Here is a 23,052-nt window from a genome sequence, read left to right as displayed (position 1 = left end):
GGTTTGAAGAAGAAGATTTTTAAAGATTTTTTTACCAAAAATGACAAAAATTGCCTTAAAAATACAAATATGCAAATTTCACCACCATTTGAACAAATCTGATTTAAGTCACCCTAAGCAAACTGCATATCAAATTTCAAAGCAATCGGACGAGCGGTTTCGGAGAAGAAGATTTTTTACCAAAAACACCAAAAAATGCCCCAAAAATACAAATATGCAAATTTCACCATGATTTGAACAAACTGAAGTGAGGTCACCCCAAGTGAACTGCATATAAAATTTCAAAGCAATTGGACTTGTGGTTTCAGAGGAGAAGGCAATTGTTGACGGACGACGACGGACGACGACGGATAATTAACCTATTTGATAAGCTCCGCGTCGCTGACAGCGGAGCTAACAAAGCGAAAGAAAGCTAGAATTATTAATAGCTGAACGCAATATGCTAGTTGTGCAATGCAAAATAAAAAATAAATAAATAAACAAACAAGAAATGCCCGTAAAACCCGTCCGAGCAGAGCTATGACGTCATAAGCGTGTCGCAATGCATTCTGGGTAATTAAGGTAAAATTTGTGTATAGCATGTTCTATGGTAGTAATAGTCGCGCCAGCGGCTTACTGACTACGCATGCGCTTATTCATAATATACTATGCGACTAACCGGAAGTGTACCCGTCTTTCATGGGCGCCGCCATGTTTTTTTTTTGAGTACACGTAAATAAACAAAAACGAAACAATTACTATTATATAACATGCCTTTTATAAATATACCTCTTTTATTAGCCAGTAAATGTTATTATGCACCTTGTCGCTGATACAAAATATCGTTAATATAGATAAAGGGAGAAAACTGTCGTGCATATGAACGGGGGCATACGCAAAGAATGCTGGGATTGAATTAAAGAAGAGCGCCCCCTGTGTCAATAATTAGATTCAAAAATTGCCAGTTTTAGATGGAACGCTATAGTTTTCAGCTTGCAAGTGGAAGGTGGGCAGTGCGGTTACCATTGCAATGATAATGATTGCATAATACGGCCCTTGTTTATTGCAATAGGCTATTATCATTGTAAAATTGCCAATTTTTGTCCAAAATTTTTACACGCAACAGAAAATCTATACCTGCCCTGCTGCAGGGTTTGACGTCGTGTACGTACGTGAACTGCTTTCATCAGAGGGAAACTGGGCATAGTTGTCATATAAACGTATGAAGTAACAATTACAGTTAATACAAATAACATTGCCAGTTCTTAATAACCCCTGGCGCGACACCAAGGGCTGAGCCCTATATAATATTACCTGAAATAGAGAAAGAAAGAAAGAAAGAAGGAAAGTGAGCAAAAACTAACAGTTCCAGAGCTGGTCTCTGGAACTAATACCAAAAAATTCAGCAAAAAATACAAAATTCGAGATATCTTCACAATATTCATAAAACTGATTTTAATCAACCTAAGGAACCTGTATACCAAATATCAAAGCTACCAGATAAGTAGTTTTTGAATACAAACAATTTTGACCGAAAATTCGGAAAATTGCCCCAAAATTACAAATATGAAAATTTCAATTCAATTTGTATAAAATTGACTGAGGTCATCCTGAGGAACATGTATACCACTTTCAAAGCAATCAGATGAGCGGTTTCAGAGAAAAACATTTTTTTAACTAAAAACTGAAAAAATTCCCCCAAAAATAGAAACATGCAAATTTCATCCTAAATTTTAAAGACCTAATTGAAAATACCCAAAGGAACCTGCACACCAAGTTTCAACCCAATCTAACCAACGTTTACAGAGTTCTAGCAATTTGCAGTGTTTTTTCTTTTTTTCCCCTCATTTGCATATTTTTGACACTGATAAGTTCATTTGAACAAATTCACATTTCCATCCCTAGGTGCACCTGCACACCAAATACTAAGACAGTAGGTGCTGCAGTTTAGGCGTTTTATATGTGGACAGACATACATACATACATACATAGAGACATGCAAATCGGATGCAAATGAACTGATTCAGCTTATACGAGAACCTCACATTGGTATACTAAATGTTAGCTAATAATGGGCAATCGTCACCTTCCACTGTTAATGAAGCTGCCACACCTACATGATAATGGAATGTCCCAAACTGCCACCAAGTTAAACAAACATTGCAGTGACATAGACAAATAGGGAAACTTCCAAACAAAAACATATAGCAAGAAGCCTGAAGCATCAGATATGTACATCTGTTTTAAAGCTATTCTACCCGACTTTCAAAGCATCAAACCAGGGATTTGTGTAGAAGCCATTACTTGACTTACACAGACAAGCAAAATAATCGCAATCATACCAATCCATAATCCAATGACAGTAGGTCAGAATTTGTAAGACAATAGTAACAGAACAGACAGTAGATAGACGGTACACAAACACAGTCATATTCATGAAAGAAAGATATATGGACCTCTGGCCAGAAGACCAAGAAGTGATGTCAGGTGTTTCGAAAATAGTAAGCGCATCCTGCCCCACATGTGGCACCCGCCATATATCAATCTATAAGTCAGATAGGTAGTGGTCACTAACTAAGGCCCAATGTCACCGATGCCATCAGTGATCATTTGTCGAAGAGAGATATTGTATTTATCTACCAGCTTGTGATACCTGCCAAAAAAGCATTTGAATGTAGAGACAGGTCTTGCTTTGGTGTAACCTTGATTTAACAGTTTGTAAGAGAGATGGCCATGTCTCTCTACAAAATCACCATATGAACTGCATGCTCTAGCATATCGAATAAGCTGGGAAATGTATACCCCAATAAGCTGGTGAGAGTGGAATATTACTTATGAGGTGTGGAAAATTGATGATACTAAAGTTAAAATCATCTCTCTTGTCATATAGCCTAGTAGAAAGGTGACCATTAGAGTCGAATTCAAGTAAAATGTCAAGATATGAAGCAGAAAAGACCGTTTCTGTAGTTTCTTTAATCTCCAATTCTGGAGGATAAATCATAGCGAGATATTTACTGAATTCAGAGTTATTCATTGAAATATCATCGTCTATGTATCTATATGTTAGATTGAAAGTTCGAGCTACAGAGACCTTTTTCTGTTTGATTAGGTTCTGGATAAATTCTGCCTAAAATAAATGTAAAATATGACAATAATATGACAATATTTCAATAAATGTACAATATGACAATGGCAAAAAACAAAATCCTTTCAAATCAAAGTTGGAACATTTTTTCACCCTAAATTGTCATATTTACATCCACTGTTGTAAAAGTTTGTAACTCATAACCTAACCTTGTTGGATTAAGCAGCAAAGTTTACTGACTATACAGATGACACTTATCATGAATATAATTATATTGTCCTGCATCTTGAAAATTAAAGACTGGTTGTAAAAAAGATCTGTATACCATAACTTCTTTTAGATTCACTCATAGCGACTTCCACGCAACACTTTTTGTACTATGTGATATGTTAGCTGCCTTGCCAAGATACTCTGACCAATGTTTATTCACTAACTTTTCACTTTTGTTGCTCAGTTAGCATTTTAGTAACCCTGACTTCATTTGAACAAATACTAATTTACAGTTGAGCATGTACGCCTACAAGATTCCATGGGATTATAGATAATCATCTAAGCATTCCGAAGCTGGCCACATTTAATATTGAAATTATTCAGTTATGAGATCCGCAAACTTGGTCTACAGAAAGACTGGCAAATGGATTGACATACAGACAGACTGACATACACAGACTGGCTATGATGACATTGGCTTCTCAGTGTGCTTTGGCCCATTGAGAGTGATAAAGATATAAAAAACAGCTGGATGTAATGATAAAATAGTTATATATACAGGCACACTCAGGATGAATATTATACATCAATTTGATTAGTTTCTTGTCCTCTTTCTACTAAGTATGTGATAATGTTTAAGACAATCAACCCACAAGACAGTTATGTGTTGGCAAAACTTAACGTCATTTTTCTGTCATATGCAAAAATAAATGTTTCTCAGCATTATCGGCAAGAACAATGAAATAAAACCTGCTAGTGTTATTATGCATACAAAAAGTCACACTAGTCCTTATGAATTTATGGCTCAGACTACAAGCTGCAACAATGATCACGCATGTAATGACAAAATTTGTCCGAATTTGAGGCAGCGGTGTCCGAAGTCGCGTGTGCTGGTATATGAAGGATATCAGGCATCAGGAGCCAGTGGCTAGAGCAGTGGGCGCACGATCATATTCACAGGTAGCTGTGGGTCCATAGCTGTGATGTTTTCAGACGGGATTCCTGCCTTTTACGGGCTGGTTTTGACTTTTACGATTTTAACCCCGCGTTAAAATCGTAAAAGTCAAAACAAGCCCGTAAAAGGCAGGAATTCCGTCTGAAAATGCCACGGCTATGGACCCACAGCTAATTCACAGGATGGTGAGTTCGAGCCCTGGCATGGCCGTGGTGTTGTGTCCTCGAGCAAGGCACTTTATTCCTCATTGCTTCTCCCCACCGAGGAGTGATGGGTACCTGGTAGAACAGTGGTTGTAATGAGGGCGTTTAGCTCTGCCGTGCTGATTGGCTGCAAATGTGAGCTCTTGTTTGCTCCCCAGGGAGTTGAGTTGTATCATATTAGGTCCAGTGACCAGGGGTAATAATAATTGTAAAGCGCCTTGAGCACATATACTTGTCGATATGTGCACTATATAAGAATACATTGTTATTATTATTATTTATTTAGTAACAAACCTGACATCAAGATCAGCGCAATTGGAATTAGGCTAAAAAAGAAGTTGATACACAAAATTCAGAATAAATAGCCTTTAAAGTTACAGCTGATGGAGCATTTAACTAACAGAAACAGTGCTCAGGACCAGCATTATTTGAAAATTTAAAAGGAGGATTTGTACTCAAGGCTGTTATGATTTGTTCAGCTAACCACTCTTCTTACTGCAAAAATTGTAATTGTATGGAAGAGATAGTAGTTTCACCTTTTACCAAGATGTTTAGCATTTGTTTTCTGAGTGACAACTACATACTTTGTTACACTCATGCAGTAACTTTTGCAGTTTAATATTTGGAATTATCAGGTTTTGCAAGAACACCTTTTTGTTCTAATATGACATTAAACTGGTCCGATAATCATTTTCATTCATGGTAATACATAACCAGGTCCATGGGACATTTGAGATTTACAAATTTAAGTAGGACCATCCTGAACCACTGATAGTTAGTGGTGGTACCAGGTGTCCGGAATGGGTAAGCTTACCCCAACATGTTGAAATTCATCGTGTACAGTTGTCAAAACAAGTGTTACAACTCGTTTTTTCTCGTATTATCTCATAACCTCATCTTGGGAGCATAAGAAACACTGCATTGTACATGTAACAGATGACTTTTCACACTTGTGACCCATAAACTGATGGGAAAGTTTATGCGATTAATCATGTTGGTTTTTTTTCTATGTTTTTTTTTGCTGGCTGGCTGGTAGGTTTTTCAAAAATCCAAGGACGGCAAACAAAGAATTTTCCTTACACGGCCTAATAGAAAAAACAATGCTGGAAAAACACAGGAAATATTCAATCTTGTGATAAAAATTTGCAAACAGCGTATATACTGCAGTACTTCCAGTCGCTCAGAGAAAGAGTTGTTAACGCGATCTGCCTGACCTCTGATCTGTGCACAGTATGGCATAGTATCTTGTACAACACGCTGAAGTCATTGTCGTTGTCGAGTGTAGCTACTGTCATGCAAATTATGAGTTTGTCTTGTCTTTTCATTACCGGATCAGATCTTGATTTGATACATGACTTGAATTGGGCACAACAACGTTTCATGATCAACGCGATGCAGCGCAGCGAGTTATTAGATCAAAGTGAGACTTGAGTGGACGCCGTGGGTCATTAGTATGTATTAGGGATATGGTGCAGTGGCAAAGAATGTGAAATTTTCAGAAGAGTACTTTCAGAATGTGCTTTGGAATACAATTCAGAATAACATTCAGACACTCACTATGTGAGATAATATTCTGTATATTCCAGAAGAGTACTTTCAGAATGTGCTTTGGAATTAACCAAACTTACTAAACTTTTACCATAGTTATGCTATAGGGTAACAAGTCATTGACAATGACATAGTCCCCACTTGTAATAGGAGTATTAGTCTTGATGGGGCAGGGAAATGAGGTCATTAAGAAGTATCACTGGAGTGTATATGTTCAGATCTATGGACACATAGGTCTATGTCATTGTTCCCAATTTGAAACAAGAGGCATGTCTAAGTTATGGTTCTAAATCGGGAAAAAAGATCAGACCTCTAGCTGTATTGGCCAGCCAAGAAATACATATGTACATAATAAATGAGGTACAAGATGTGACATCTTAAGGTCTATTATCCTATCAAAATTGAAGCGTAAAGAACTTGTGGTTACTGAGTTATGCACATATATGCATATTCAAGGTCAAAGGTCATCAAGGTCACGTGACATTTTGAAAATAAAACATTGTATTGCTAATTAATCCATATATGCCAAAATTCAGACCTCTAGCTCTATTGGCTTGTCCACAATTATATATGGGCATAATTAACGAGGTAAAGCATGTGTTGTCATAAGGTCTCCCATCCTACTAAATATAAAGGACATAGCACTTGTGGTTACTTATTTATTGACATAATCGTGTATTTTAGGTAAAAGATTATCGAGGTCACATGACATTTTGTCAAAAAATTTCTATCCTATAGTCTATCCCTATATACTAAAAATCATATATTTACCTCTATTGGCTTGTTCAAAATTAGATATGCACATAATTAATGAGGTACAATATGTGGCATCATAAGGTGTCCCATCATACCAAAAATGAAGGGTGTAGCACTTGTGGTTACTGAGCTTTGGACAAATATGTATATTTGAGGTCCAAGGTCTTCAAGGTCACGTGACATTTTGTCAAAAAAATTCTATTGCTAAGTTATCCCTATATACCAAAAATCAGACCTCTAGCTCTATTGGCTCGCTCAAAATTAGATATGTGCATAATTAATGAGGAACAATATGTGGCGTCATAAGGTGTCCCATCATACCAAATATGAAGGGTGTAGCACTTGTGGTTACTGAGTTTTGGACAAATATGTATATTTGAGGTCAAAGGTCACCAAGGTCAGGTGACATTTTTTCAAAATAATTGTATTGCTAAGTTATCCCTATATACCAAAAATCAGACCTCTAGCTCTATTGGCTTGCTCAAAATTAGATATGTGCATAATTAATGAGGAACAATATGTGGCGTCATAAGGTGTCCAATCATACCAAATATGAAGGGTGTAGCATTAGTGATTACTGAGTTATGGACAAATATGTATATTTGAGGTCAAAGGTCACCAAGGTCACATGACATTTTGTCAAAAAAAATTGTATTGCTAAGTTATCCATATATACCAAAAATCAGACCTCTAGCTCCATTGGCTTGCTCAAAATTAGAAATGCACATAATTAATGAGGTACAATATGTGGCGTCATAAGGTGTCCCATCATACCATATATGAAAGGTTTAGCACTTGTGGTTACTGAGTTATGGACAAATATGTATATTCGAGGTCACCAAGGTCACGTGACATTTTGTCAAAGCGTCCGAGATGTCTGCGTGAACGGATGGACTAACGGACTGACATGACCCAATCTATGAGCCCCCTGGACTTTATCTGTGGGGACTAAAAACTGTGTCACTGCATCCTTTTTGCAATATGAATACGATGAGAAACTAAATTTTTATTTTTCTTGGCCTTATACATGGGAGTCTATGGACTGCCTTATACATGGGAGTCTATGGACTGCCTTATACATGGGAGTCTATGGAGGTGAAAACTAAAAAGTCCTCTAACACGGCCAAATTTGATCGCATTGTGAAACAAATCGACGTGCACCTGTATGAGGTAGAGTACTATCCTTGTACCAAGTTTGAACGAAATCGCTCCAGGCGTCTCTGAGATATCTGCGTGAACGGACGGACGGACGGACGGACGGACGGACGGACGGACTTACGGACATGACCAAACCTATAAGTCCCCCCGGACGGTGTCCGTGGGGACTAATTAAGTATGTGTACAGTCACATCAAATTTGGTTCAATATTTCTTGAGATATGGCAAAAAAGTCATAAAATATGCAAATGAGCAATTAATTAATAAGCCACACCCACCAAAATCTTATCAGATCTAAGTCTCATCATGATAATACCAAATACCAAATTGCATGACATTGGACCTAAGGGTTCTTAAGTTATGAGTGGAACAAAATCTGTCTACGGACGGACGGACAGACGGACACACACACAGACATTGTGGCGACAAAGGACACCTTTGGTGCTTCGCACCACGGTGTCCAAAAATGGAAGCCATAATTGAATGACCTGTCGACGTGTGACGTCATGGCCTTGGTTTGCTAGCGTGGCGAGGCCATGATAGACTTTCCAAGCATTTTAGGCATATTTATGTCTTGATAAAATAATTAAACTAATAATTTTTCAAAATAAAATGAGTACAGTGTGCTCGTGTATGGCATGAACCGAGTGCGAGTGACCACTTGGTCGTAAATAATGACCCGACTTGACCTGTGATGTTATGTATTGATTTCGCTACTTGAACGATTGTGTGATATCGGACTGAGTAACTGGCTGGACTTGCTTAAGTTTACTGGTTTTACCCTAAATGTTACGTCTAAGTCATCTTTCAAAAAACTTTGCCGCCGGCCGTGGCAGTAGCTTGCTTCTGAGGGTAAAATCACGGTCCCTCCTTGTGGAGGGACCGTGGTTAAATATACATTGCGCAACAGATTACAAGACATCATGAAATTGAATAAACTTTTAGCTCCGCTATCAGCGACGCGGAGCTTATCAAATAGGTTGATTTTCCGTCGTTGTCCGTCGTCGTCGTCCGTCTGTCAACAATTGCCTTCTCCTCTGAAACCGCAAGACGGATTGCTTTGAAATTTAACATGCAGTTTACTTGGAGTGACCTCACTTAAGTTTGTTCAAATCGTGGTGAAATTTGCATATTTGTATTTTGGGGCATTTTTTTGCTGTTCTTGGTAAAAAAATATTTAAAAATCTTCTACTTTAAAACTACAAGTCAGATAGCTTTGATATTTGGTACATAGGTACCTAGGGATAATCTATTTCAAACTTGTTCAAATTGTGCAGAAATATGCAAATTTGCATTTTTAAGGCAATTTTTGCCAATTTTGGTCAAAAAATGTATTTCTCAAAAAGTACTGGTCTGAAAGCTTTGAAATTTTGTATACAGGTTTCTATAGATGAGCTTAGTAATTTATGTTGAATTTCTGATGAAATCTGTAAATCTGTATTTTTGGGGCAATTTTTGCCATTTTTGGTAAAAAATGTGTATTTCCAAAACTACCATCTGATAGCTTTGAAATTTCGTATACAGGTTTCTATAGATGAACTTAATGATATTTATTGAAATTACGATAAAATTGCAATATTATTTAATTTTTGAAGCAATTTTTGCCATTTTTGGTCAAATAATTTGTTTCTCAAAACCTGCAAGTTGATAGCTTTGTTATTTGGTATACAAGTTCCAAGGGATTATATTAATATATGATATATTGAAATTATGGTGAAATCTACAATTTTTACTTGGGGGCAATTTTTGCCATTTTTGGTCAGAAAATTTCATTCTCAAAAAACTACTTGTCAGGTAGCTTTGGTTTACATGTTCTCAGGGATGCTACAATGTGATATATTCAAATTATGATGAAATCTTCAATTGTGTATTTTTGCAGCTATTTTAGTCACTTTTTTCTGGCCACTGAAATGAGCTATCAAAGATTTCCACCTTCTTCATCAACATGTGTCAAAAATAGTTATTGTCTCCATAAAACACAGCGGAGCTATATCGGCTGTTAGGTCGCTTGTTTTTTTCAAAAGAGCAGATTTTCGACTTATCGATCCGCGCTAGCCGTAAACTCTGTAAGTAATAAAATACTTTTTTTTCGACAGATCGTTTCTTGTCCGGCATGGCAAAATATGCATTTCTAGGAACACGTATTACTCGGCGTATATTCAAGTCCGAGTAGGCCATGTACTCGGAGTATACAAGTCCGAGTAAGCAGTGTTACTCGGAGTATGCAAGTCCGAGTACAAGTCCGACTCGGTTTTGAAGTATGGTTTGAGATACTACTACATACCTGAAAATAAATTGAACCGCATATATATGCCATAGTACTATATCTGTGTACTAACATTGAACAAAATCAGTTAAGAGATAGTTGAGTTATTATTCAAATACATGAAAAATTCGCAACAAAATGGCCGCCTGGCACAGTACTTTATCATTTGCACACAGTTTGAAGAAAATCGGCTGAGGGGTGACAGAGAAACTGCTATGGGTGGACGGACGGACAGGACCAAATCAATAAGTCCCCGCGGGACACCAATGGTGCATCAGCAAGCAACAGATAACATCACTTGGTGATATGGTGAAAAATTCAAATGTGTTAATGGTGTCATAATACTTACATCAGACAGATCATCTTCTTGATTGCATTGCAATTTAAAATCACATTGCTCTGAGTTTATATTCTGTAAGGAAATAGAATTCGCATGATACTGATAAGTTTCTTTGTTATCTTATGTGAGACTATGCGCTAAAGATCTGTACCAAGTTTCATCAAATTTGCTACGGTATTTCTAGATATATCAGCCCAATTAAAACCAGAAATGAACTGACAATGCTAACGTTTCATTATTATTGCAGTTATGTGTAAATTTGAACCTTTGGCACATGCTTGCAACTTCATTGAAAGTATTATGATCAACATAATGAACAATATTCACCGCCTATTAACTCTAAAAGATCATGATGATGTATACAAATACCTAATTAGCTAGAATAAAAATACCTTCTTTGACTGCTGTCATTATACCACCACTTTATATAGCAAGTGTAATTACCTTTAGCCAAGTCCTTCAAACCATATATGCCAAACTGTGAAAGCTCATTAGATATGCAAATTATAAATTAGCTGACATGAAAATGTGAAATGACTTTCAATATTGTTTTAACCTGGTATAATCATCAATGTACACAGCATGTTTTGCCAACTTTGATCAAGTAAATCCCAGTATATATCCCTAATTAGAAAAGATCATTGAAAATGCAAATTAGAAATTGGCTGAAGGAAAAATGCTTAATGACTTTCAATAATGTTGTATCATAGTATCTTTAATGTATATAGCAAGTTTCATCAACTTTGGTCCAGTCAATTCAGATATATATCCCTAATTAGCAAAGTTCATTAAATATTTAAATTAGGAATTGGCTGAAGTAAAAATGCTTAACGATTTTCAATAATGTTGTATCATAGTATCTCCAATACATGTAGCAAGTTTTGTCAACTTTGGTCCCGTCAATTCAGATATATATCCCTAATTAGGAAAGTTCATTAAATATGCAAATTAGGAATTGGCTGAAGAGAAAATGCTTAATGACTTTCAATAATATTGTATTATAGTGTCTTTAATGTACATAGCAAGTTTCATCAATTTTGATCAAGTCAATTCAGATATATATATCTAATTATGAAAATTCATTTGATATGCAAATTAGGAATTGGCCGAAGTAAAAATGTCTTTTGACTTTCAATAATGTTATATCACAGTATCTTTGATGTATACAGCAAGTTTCGACCACTACAATCAATTTAATTCAGATATATATCCCTAATTAGCAAAGTTCATTAAATATTTAAATTAGGAATTGGCTGAAGTAAAAATGCTTAACGATTTTCAATAATGTTGTATCATAGTATCTCCAATACATGTAGCAAGTTTTGTCAACTTTGGTCCCGTCAATTCAGATATATATCCCTAATTAGGAAAGTTCATTAAATATGCAAATTAGGAATTGGCTGAAGAGAAAATGCTTAATGACTTTCAATAATATTGTATTATAGTGTCTTTAATGTACATAGCAAGTTTCATCAATTTTGATCAAGTCAATTCAGATATATATATCTAATTATGAAAATTCATTTGATATGCAAATTAGGAATTGGCCGAAGTAAAAATGTCTTTTGACTTTCAATAATGTTATATCACAGTATCTTTGATGTATACAGCAAGTTTCGACCACTACAATCAATTTAATTCAGATATATATCCCTAATTAGGAAAGTTCATTAAATATGCAAATTAGGAATTGGCTGACGTAAAACTGCTAAATGACTTTAATAATGTTATTTCATGGTATCTTTAATGTATATAGCACGTTTCATCAATTTTGGTCAAGTCACTTCAGATATATATCCCTAATTAGGAAAGTTCATTAAATATGTAAATTAGGAATTGGCTGAAGTAAAAATGCTTAATGATTTTCAATAATGTTGTATCATAATATCTCCAATACATGTAGCAAGTTTTGTCAACTTTGGTCAAGTCAATTCAGATATATATCTCTAATTATGAAAATTCATTTAATATGCAAATTAGGAATTTGCCGAAGTAAAAATGTCATTTGACTTTCAATAATGTTGTTTAATGGTATCTTTAACCCCTTGACTACCTATGGCGCCGAATATATCCGGCGCCATATTGAATTACCATATACCTTGAGTGCCGGAAATATCCGGCACTCAAGGTATTCACTTACTTTCAACACTCTCTATGTGACCTGATGTAACCGTCTGACCAGTATTGCTTGTTTTTGATGATGCATATATTGTAGTGTTTAATCAATGACATTTGCAATGCATTTAAGGTAGTGACTCAGGTTTGTTGGTCAATTTTAGCGATTTTGTGATTATTTCATATTCTGAACCCCTGAAATATGATCTTTGTACTAGAGAAAAGCGACCTAGCGGCCGATATAGCTCCGCTGTGTTTATGTAGAGAATATCTATTTTTGACACATGTTGATGAAGAAGGAGGAAATCTTTGATAGCTCAATGCAGTGGCCAGAAAAAAGTGGCTAAAATAAGCTGCAAAAATACACAATTGAAGATTTCATCATACTTTGAATATATCACATCGGATCATCCCTAGGAACATGTCAACCAAGCTATCTGATGAGTAGTGTTTTGAGAATAAAATTTTCTGACCAAAAATGGCAACAATTGCCCCCAAAATAAAAATTGCAGATTTCATCATAATTTCAAAAGATCAAATTTAGTTCATCTATAGAAACCTGTATACCAAATTTCAAAGCTGTTAGACCAGTACTTTTTGAGAAACACATATTTTGACCAAAAATGGGAAAAATTGCCCCAAAATTCAAAATTGCAGATTTCATCATTATTTCAATAAATATCATTTAGTTCATCTATGGAAACCTGTATACCAAATTTCAAAGCTATCAGATGAGCAGTTTTTGAAATACACATTTTTTGACCTAAAATTGCAAAAATTGCCCCCAAAATACAAAACAACAGATTTCAAGAGAAATTAAATATATATTACTTAGCTCATCTGTACATGTGTATACCAAATTTCAAAGCTATCAGACCAGTACTTTTGAGAAACACGTTTTTTGTGACCAAAAATGGCAAAATTGCCCCAAAATTACAAAATTGCAGATTTCATCATAATTTCTACAAATATCATTAAGGTGATCTGTAGGAACCTGTTACTAAATTTCAAAGCTATCAGATGAGTACTTTTGGAAATACACATTTTTTGACCAAAAATGGCAAAATTGCCCCAAAAATACAAAATTGCAGATTTCATCATAATTTCAATGCATATCATTTAGTTCATGTGTAGGAACCTCTATACTAAATTTCAAAGCTATCAGATGAGTAGTTTTGGAAATACACATTTTTTGACCAAAAATGGCAAAATTTGCCCCAAAAATACAAAATTACAGATTTCATCAGAAATTCAATATATTACTTAGTGCATCTATAGAAACCTGTATACCAAATTTCAAAACTATCAGACCAGTACTTTTTGAGAAATACATTTTTGACCAAAAATGGCAAAAATTGCCTTAAAAATGCAAATTTGCATATTTCTTCACAATTTGAACAAATCTGAAATAGATCATCCCTAGGGACATATGTACCAAATTTCAAAGCTATCTGACTGGTAGTTTTGAAGAAGAAGATTTTTAAAGATTTTTTTACCAAAAATGACAAAAATTGCCTAAAAATACAAATATGCAAATTTCACCACGATTTGAACAAATCTGACTGAAGTCACCCTAAGTAAACTGCATTTTAAATTTCAAAGCAATCGGACAAGCGGTTTAAGAGAAGAAGATTTTTTTACCAAAAACACCAAAAAATGCCCCAAAAATACAAATATGCAAATTTCACCACGATTTGAACAAACTTAAGTGAGGTTACCCAAAGTGAACTGCATATAAAATTTCAAAGCAATTGGACTTGCGGTTTCAGAGGAGAAGACAATTGTTGACGGACGACGACGACGACGACGACGACGGACGACGGACGACGGACGACGGACGACGACGGAAAATCAACCTATTTGATAAGCTCCGCGTCGCTGACAGCGAGCTAAAAACTGTGAGGTAACATTGTACTGGGAAATGTCTGAAATTTTAGTGAAAACATGGCCTTCTAACCACTGCCCGAGTTATTATTTTCTTTTTGTTTTAATGGTCCGGATTACTGTCAGCCTTATCGTAATACCTTGAAGGAGATTATGTAAATTTTTACGCACTACGTTGCGCATGAGCGCACGTCTTCATAAGAGACGCAATTCCAACATGGCTGACGACAGCCGGCAGTATAAGCGGTCTAGAAAACGTAAACGGGGGCCAAAGAGACTCTATTTAATCTTCACTGGAAAATATGGTTCTAAAACAGCAGCCCATGTTTTGGACTTAGTCTTTAACTTGTCAATCCGACACTGTTATGTCGGTCTAGAGCACAGCAACGTACGCGAAATGTTGCTTCACGATCGGTGCCGGTCTATTTCCATCTGTGGTCAAAAGAGTGTCGCTGGGTGTTGCGACACGTCGCCGTTTCAGTTATACAATCAGTGAATCTGTCGAGTATCGCCTCAGTCGTTTATTTTAAGTCATGAAGAATCGCTTTTACGTGTAACTGAAGTTGATTTTGGTTTCATACCCGGGGCCATAATAGTACATGTCACAGTCAAAAGAGAAATAGCGCACGAAAAACCCGGTATCATTCCTGGTGGTGAGCAAAAAGACTGCAGCAGATCACATGTGAAAACTACAAAAACAAGTGCGACTTACTCGCATTCCTTGAACTTCTCAACTACAGAATTTTTTAGAGCATCGTGAGTTGGTCGTCTCATCTTCGAAAGCAAGCAAGCAAGTGACGCCCTGTACTATAGGCACAAAAATCGGCGCTAAAATGAACTTGACAACCATTTCACTCTTGGTTCGTGCATAAATTAGGGGCTATGAGACAGGAAGTCGAGCGCTTGCAAGCAAGCGAACGTGCGTCGTCGGCAGAACACAGACCTGTAAACCATTCCGGCTGTATTTTTTGAAACTTTTCTAGTTTTGTAACAAGACTCTAACCGTTACCAAACAGTGTACAGTTAATATAATAATAAGCTAGATACGTATTTGACAAACAGATTATGCCCTGAATGATCTTTCTAGTGTTTATCGTGTAAATAGTACCCACCGCCTACGCTGAAAAGCCTCACGTTTCTACGCACAATTTTCATCATTATTAGGCGAACTTGTGTTCAGGACTTGTCAGAAATTCTCTAATCTGATGCCCAATATTTAACCTAGACCCAGATTGAATGAACTTTTTTGTAAACGCGCAAAAATCTGACTTTTTCGGTGATTTTGTGTGAAAAATTGGACGTTTACACAAATCGTCGATTTTCTCAGTTCTGATTGTTGCTATGTATGCGCACCTTCAAATGAGTGTAAGTCGGCGACGCGTGGGCGGATTTCCCCAATTCTTCGCATGCTAACACTTCATGATTGGACCTGAAAAACCGTGTTTTAGATTTTTGATAAACCCCCCTGATGGGACGATAACTTGACAAACGTGAACAAAAGCCGTTAATTTATGCAAAAATCCGGCAGTTCACACTTCGAAGGCTCACTGTGCAGAAACAAAAGCGAATTTCAAAAATCCAAACACCGGTTTTCCCCCAGTATATCCAGCTGTCTAGTGCCGTTAACAGATCACTTAGTGGTGCTGCCAATTCTTACTTGCCAATTCTTTTAGGGTTGGAAGCAGTGGCCGACTGGTTTTGTGTGAGGCCTATCAGCTAGGCGATGTTGCCGTGAGTGTGTGGGGGTTCGAATCCCGTTTGGGTTATAGTAAAAAATTTATATTTATAAATTTATATTACTTATACTTTTTTAAGTGAAAAAACTCAAAATCACACATTTTTGACTTAAACAAACATACGAATGCATGTTTTGACAATTAAACAAAATTTTTACCTTCTTCAAATATAGACCTAACAGAAAATGTACCACATGTTGGGTGTGAGACCCCGTTTTTTATGTGAAACGTTTGATTGAAAATATGTGTCCACGAACCTGAGTCACTACCTTAATCAGCATACCATTGTCCAGACCAACACAGTTCACATCTTCATTATCATTTGTATTTCCTGCTTTGATATTTCCCACAAGTCTTCTTTTCTTCCTAACATTACAAATACAATCACTTTGTTCATTATTGTTTTCTCTCTTTCTCTTCACAGTTTGTCTGTCCGACCTTACTTGACCTGGTTTACAATCTTGATGTCTTCCTTTAATACTAAGACTCTGCCATCTATGAGGTATACCAGTGATTTCTCTGTCAGGAGGTCTGGAATACCTATTACAATCCAGGCCCTGTAAAACACATAAGGCAGACTGAAGACTCACATTGCAATTACAAACAAGGGACCTATACTAACAGCTAACGAGGGACCTATACTAACAGCTGATATAACTCTGATGTGAGCTGTTGCTGAATACAACAGCAAAATCAGAATCACTGACAACTGAAATAGGCTTTTATCATATACCTAGATTCACATGCCTGTGTAATTAAGCTATAGGGTAAAGTGCCCTCACATCCGTGCATCTTTTTAACATATCTTACCGCAGCCCAGTGCCAAAATTTGGATGAACAAGTTGAATTCCAGACCTACTTTTGTATTGAGAACATTTTACCGTAAACAATTAACTGCCCAAGATTCAAAACTTACAGTAAGGCACACTGCGTCCAAATATGGGCAATCATGTTCGTTTCTGAACTACCTCCACTCTGGTTACTATGCGCGTTGCTATCTACAAACATTCCGTTTATACAAAAATAGTGACAATGTCACTGTTTGCTCCCATTTAGTTATCAAAACCAGCCAACAATTGTATGAAACATGGACATACATACACACAGACTGACATACACAGACTGGCACAGAGTGATGGCATTGGCCCTCAAGTGTGCCTTGGCCATGGAGAGTGATAAAGATATAACAAACAGTTGAATGTAATGATAAAATAGTTAAACATGGGCCTACAGGCACTGAGGGTGAATATGTTACAGCAATTTGATTATTCTTTTCCTTTTCTACTTCTGTGATTATTTTTAAGACAATCAATCTGCAAGGCAGTTTATGTACTGACAAATATGTTATCTTTTACAAGCACACAGCAAATTGTTCTTGATTTTTCATTTACAATATTTGACATAGACTGAATTACATAACATGCAACCAATGTTTACATTTTACCCATACACCAGATACATCGAGAGATTTCAACATACAATCATTAACTCAGAAACCCTACAGGGAAAAGTAAACATTGTTTTCTTCCAGAACAACTAGTGCATCCACATCTGGAACAACTTACAAACTTAACAAATTAAACAAGGATGATGACACAAGAGATAAAGTTAAGAAATTTAACTGTGGTGAACTTGACTATTCCTTTCAAATCCTTACCTAACTTAACATCTTAAACTAAAATACACTGCATGGTTAATTACGCACAAAAATGCATCAGGGGTTGACCATTTGATAAAGGGGGTGGTGCCTGGAAGATTGATAAGGTACATGATCTTTTTTATCCGATCCATTGTACATTCTTTTTCCCACTCTCCCACCTTTTCTTTGTGTCAAACCTTCTCTGGCTGATTTTTTTACTGACATTTGTTTGGAATTTATTCAAAATCTGCCAGGAACCCCCAGGATATTAAATGATCCATCCCTTTGTATCACCATAGACCCTTGAGAAAAATCGGGACAGGCAACTGCGATAGAGAACAAAGGGTCTATGGGATTAGCAGCGTGCGATCCTACTTGAAATAATTAAGAGGTGTTAATGGGTCGGGGACGGAATGAAGCTGGACCCGATCAACTGCACAACGTGCGGTTCATAGACACACGCATGCGGGTATACGGTAATAATGTTTTCGAATTACAAGTTATTTCTGATTACCCGCAAGTCTATTTTTAGAATATTTTTAGAGAAGAATTCGTGAAAATGGTTTTAAAGTACTTTTTACATATTGGTAGCGAGATTCGATGCAACTAGAAGTCTGCAGGGAGTTAGTATGTTGCTGTAAAGTGACAAAGTTTTGAATGGAAATCCGAAACACATATCGCTGCAGTTCCAGACTTGACAGCAGTTGACATCACAGAGTAGTTTACATTCTCCTATCGTCCGTGTATCTCCGAATTTTCCCTCGTTTTTGCAGTTTTTTAACCCTCGGAATATTTTCTGTGCGAGGAGTGCTCCATGATTTGGTAAAGTATGTATGTTAACTACTGAAATGTTGTTGTTTGAAAACTGTGAACGGCCAAATTTACAAGGACAGCGGTCAGCTTTGTGTAAGTGCATGTCTACCTTACCGCTTCTGACTCCACCAACCGTTGGAGAGTCCCGATTTATCGCAAAGTTTCTTCTGACAGCGAAAGTCAGTGTTACAAATGTATTTTCTAGTACTTTGCGGATGTAGACATGTGTAGCTTATCCGAACTTTGGTGTTTCTTTAGGCTAAAACAGTACCAAAATGTTAGAGGTCGTATTTGAGCTGTATTTGAGTAGTCATTTTTTGTGTACCCTGATTTTTGTCAAATGTTGTGTGACAGATGAAATAAAGGTCAGATTTTCGTTTTTCAGGACTGGGGAAGTGTAGACCTGTCTAACTTGTAAATGTTTGTTGTTATCGGAGATTTTTATGGTAGGGAATGTAAACTTATATTGTCAATACCTAGCAAGAGTTTTCTGTAGGGTCTACGGCTAAATGTACACTGATTTTATCGTCTGGTTTTTAGCTCCCATAGCCATATGTATATATGGCAATGGAAGCTATTCTTATAGGCTAGGAAAATGTCTGTATGTCTGTATGTCTGTATGTCTGTCCGTCAACATCAAAAACTCCAAAACCGCTGCACATTTCATCTTGATATTTGGTGTGTACATGGATGATGGGCTGTAGATGAGATTTTGTTCAAATGAAGTTGTCATTGCCAAAAATATGCAAATTAGTGCCAAAAAAGGCGTTTTTGGTAAAAAATCTCCTTCTTCATAACCGCTGGTCAGACAGCTTTGATATTTGGTATACAGGTCCCTAGGGATAACCCAACTTGGATTTGTTCAAATTGTGATGAAATATGCAAATCTGTATTTTTAAGGAATTTTTTTGTCATTTTTGGTCAAAAATTTATTTCATCAAAACGCTTGTCTGACAGCTTTGATATTTGGTATACAGGTCCCTAGGGATAGCCCAACTTGGATTTGTTCAAATTGTAATGAAATAAGCAAATCTGTATTTTTAAGGAATTTTTTTGTCATTTTTGGTCAAAAATTTATTTCATCAAAACCGCTCGTCTGACAGCTTTGATATTTGGTATACAGGTCCCTAGGGATAGTCCAACTTGGATTTGTTCAATTGTAATGAAATAAGCCAATCTGTATTTTAGGAATTTTTCTGTCATTTTTGGTCAAAATTTATTTCATCAAAACCGCTCGTCTGACAGCTTTGATATTTGGTATACAGGTCCCTAGGGATAGCCCAACTTGGATTTGTTCAAATTGTGATGAAATAAGCAAATCTGTATTTTTAAGGAATTTTTTTGTCATTTTTGGTCAAAAATTATTTCATCAAAACCGCTCGTCTGACAGCTTTGATATTTGGTATACAGGTTCCTACAGAAACTAAATATGATATACAGAATATATGATGAAATCTGCAATTTTGTATTTTTGGTGCAATTTTTGCCATTTTTGGTCAAAAAATGTGTTTCTCAAAAACTACTTGTCTGATGCCTTTGATATTTGGTATACAGGTTCCTGGGGGTTCTCTTAGTGTGATATAGTGAAATTTGATGAAATCTACAATTTTTGTATTTTTGGGTCAGTTTTTGCCGTTTTTGGTCAAAATATTTGTTTCTCAAAAGTTACTCATGTGATAGCTTTGATATTTGGTATACATTTTTATACATAATTATGATGAAATCATCAATTTTGTATTTTTGCAGCTAATTTTGCCATTTTAGGTCAGGCCATCCTGAAATGAGCTGTCAAAGATCTCAACCTTCTTCATCAATACATATGTCACAAAACGTTGCTCTCTTCATAACACAGCAGAGCTCTGTCGACCATTGGGTCGTTTGTTGTTAGCTCCCATAGCCATATGTACATATGTTTACAAGTTTACATTTTATTGAAAATCTCAATAGCCACTGAGCAGATTAGATGAAAAATTAGCATGTAAGTACTTTGGGCTGACCTGAAATGATTGTGCACATCTTGGGTCAGTATCTTGGACTTGCTATTTTTCATGAATTTTTTTGTAATTTTCTCCCATTTTTGGTCAAAAAATCTTCTTCTCTGAAACCACAAGTCTGATTGATTTGAAACTTGGTATGGAAGTGCATAGGAGTGACCTTTCTCAATCTGGGCAAATCGTGGTGAAATTTGCATATTTGCATTTTTTGGCTATTTTTTTCATTTTTGATCAAAAATTTTTTTTAACTCTGAAACCACACGTCCGATTGAGTTGAAACTTAGTGTAGAGGTTTTTACGGGTGACGTCAGTAAGATTTGATCAAATTCTGGTGAAATTTGTATAATTTTATTTTATTGGGGGAATTGTTTCTATTTGTGATAAAAAAATCTTTTAGCTTGATTTTAGCTTGTTTTGATAACTATATGGGAGCGACCAGTGACATTGTCACTATTTTTTCCCGTTGGCTTCAGCTGGTATCCAAAATGTGATCTTCATCGTTACCAGAACATTCACCATGACTAGTATAAAAAAACCCTCAAATTCTCTGTGTCATTACTCGGAACGTGCCATGCAAGAGCAAAGTGTACATATTAAGAACGTCAGTTTGATCGTTAATGAGATTCAGTGTTAAGTAAGAAGTATTGTTGTCGGGGTCGACCGCTTGGCAAATAAACTTTAATATATTCCAAGATAGATCGCACAAAGAAACCTCAGCAGTTGCCTGTCCCGTTTTTCTCGAGGGTCTATGGTATCACCAATCTTTGCATGAGATATACAATGACCAAATGGCAGGAAGTATATGAACTATTTACAACCTTGATACTCTTAAACATTGAAAAAATTTTGGAATATATTTGTTGGAAGCCAAACCTGCTAAAATCACCTCAGCTATGTTTCTAATGATTTTTTTACCGCATTTCAACACCAACTGCTTACTAAATCACCACATTATATACTCTTAGTTCCAGCAGGTATAAAATTACGTTAAAAAAATCTTTAAAATACAAAATGAAAGATATCCCTGTAAAATTGATAGTTTCGCAGAGTTGCCCCAAAAATTCAAAATTCATTACGGGAAAGCTTCATTAAAGGAATAGTCAACGCAAAATATAATCAGCCTTATACAGGTTTATATTTATATCATAAAAGCATTTATCATTACTTTTTGCTCAGAAACAGCGATTTGTTGAAGTTATCTATGAAAATAAGTATCAAAATCAGGCAATATGGAGACCTTTTTAGCCGACTGTGCGCAGCCATATTGTCTACTTCCTTCGCAAAGCATGCCGGGAATAATGCCCGGATGATGACGTAAAGTTTTCGTGTTTTGGTGCATTGGCTAGGGGCTCTGATCTTGGGAGTCTCATTAAAAGCTTATGCCTGCCTGTAAGTGTTACGGATGAACTATCGTGCGTGTGATTCGAGAAGGCATTCTGCATGATTCGAAACCAGAGGCGAAAACACCGCCTCTTGAAATTGTTGCTGGTAAAGATTGGCACTGACATAAATTTTCAAAATTATAAGCACAGTGCATGTTTTTACGTATGCGAATGCCGTTTCCAAGAGAAGGACTTCGTCGGCAGTTTGACGATCCCTAATCAAATTGGGATTAGGAAAAGACTTCAAGATGATGCTGTACCACAAAATTACACTGGAAAGCAAATGCATTGGTGGAAAGGAGTACATCAAGGGCGATTGTGGGAGAGACTTTCCATAAAAGAAATATGACATTAAACTGGTCCAATAATCATTTTCATTCAAGGTAATACATTACTAGGTCCATGGGACATTTGAGATTTACAAATTTAAGTAGGACCATCCTGAACCACTGATAGTTAGTGGTGGTACCAGGTGTCGGGAATGGGTAAGCGTACCCTGCTAGCATGCTACACCCGTCAGGATTGGTCCCAAAATTGTCTAATATTGTATGAAGTGATACAGTATATGAATCACTGTTATAAGTCAAAGCCGGGAATGCTGTCGCTAATCATTTGAGTGACCGAGGTGTCATATTTGGCCACAATGTCATCATATTGACCGTAGAACTTTTTGAAAGTCCTCACGAGTCTTTTGGATGTATATCCCTGTCTCACTAGTTTTGATACTAATAAGCTGTGTCTCATTTGAAAATCCACGTAGGAATCACAAGCCCTACAATATCTGAGAAGTTGAGACACATACACACCATAAAGAGGTTAATGGTTTAAATATTTATGATTTTTCTGAACCGCCGGAGAGTTTTTTGGGATCATCTTTCCTATAAATAGTTTACTAGTCTTATTATTCTTGTTATTTTGATGACATCGCATTTGTATTTAAACATAATAAAGTTTGCGTGATCAGTTGAAATCAGAAAGTTTTATTTTTGC

General features: G+C 36.3%; 1 protein-coding gene across 10 annotated transcripts in view; it reads right to left on the bottom strand.

Moving 5' to 3' along the window:
* The window catches only part of LOC139144566 (uncharacterized), a 227,577-nt gene that overhangs the window by 5,680 nt on the left and 198,845 nt on the right, over nt 1-23,052 (bottom strand). For 8 of the 10 annotated variants that reach the window (XM_070715283.1, XM_070715277.1, XM_070715279.1 and 5 more), the window contains 2 exons: nt 16,492-16,791; nt 10,509-10,571 (listed from right to left, as the gene is read on the bottom strand). In XM_070715283.1, the coding sequence (XP_070571384.1) occupies nt 10,509-10,571; nt 16,492-16,791 (363 nt within the window). The remainder of the gene's footprint in view (nt 1-10,508; nt 10,572-16,491; nt 16,792-23,052) is intronic. The other 2 variants (XM_070715278.1, XM_070715280.1) reach the window with 2 other exon arrangements.

Source organism: Ptychodera flava, chromosome 11, assembly GCF_041260155.1.
Source record: "Ptychodera flava strain L36383 chromosome 11, AS_Pfla_20210202, whole genome shotgun sequence".
Classification (NCBI taxonomy): domain Eukaryota; kingdom Metazoa; phylum Hemichordata; class Enteropneusta; family Ptychoderidae; genus Ptychodera; species Ptychodera flava.
The sequence above is the reverse complement of the archived record's forward strand: the minus strand, read 5'-3'. Positions and strand labels throughout refer to the sequence as shown.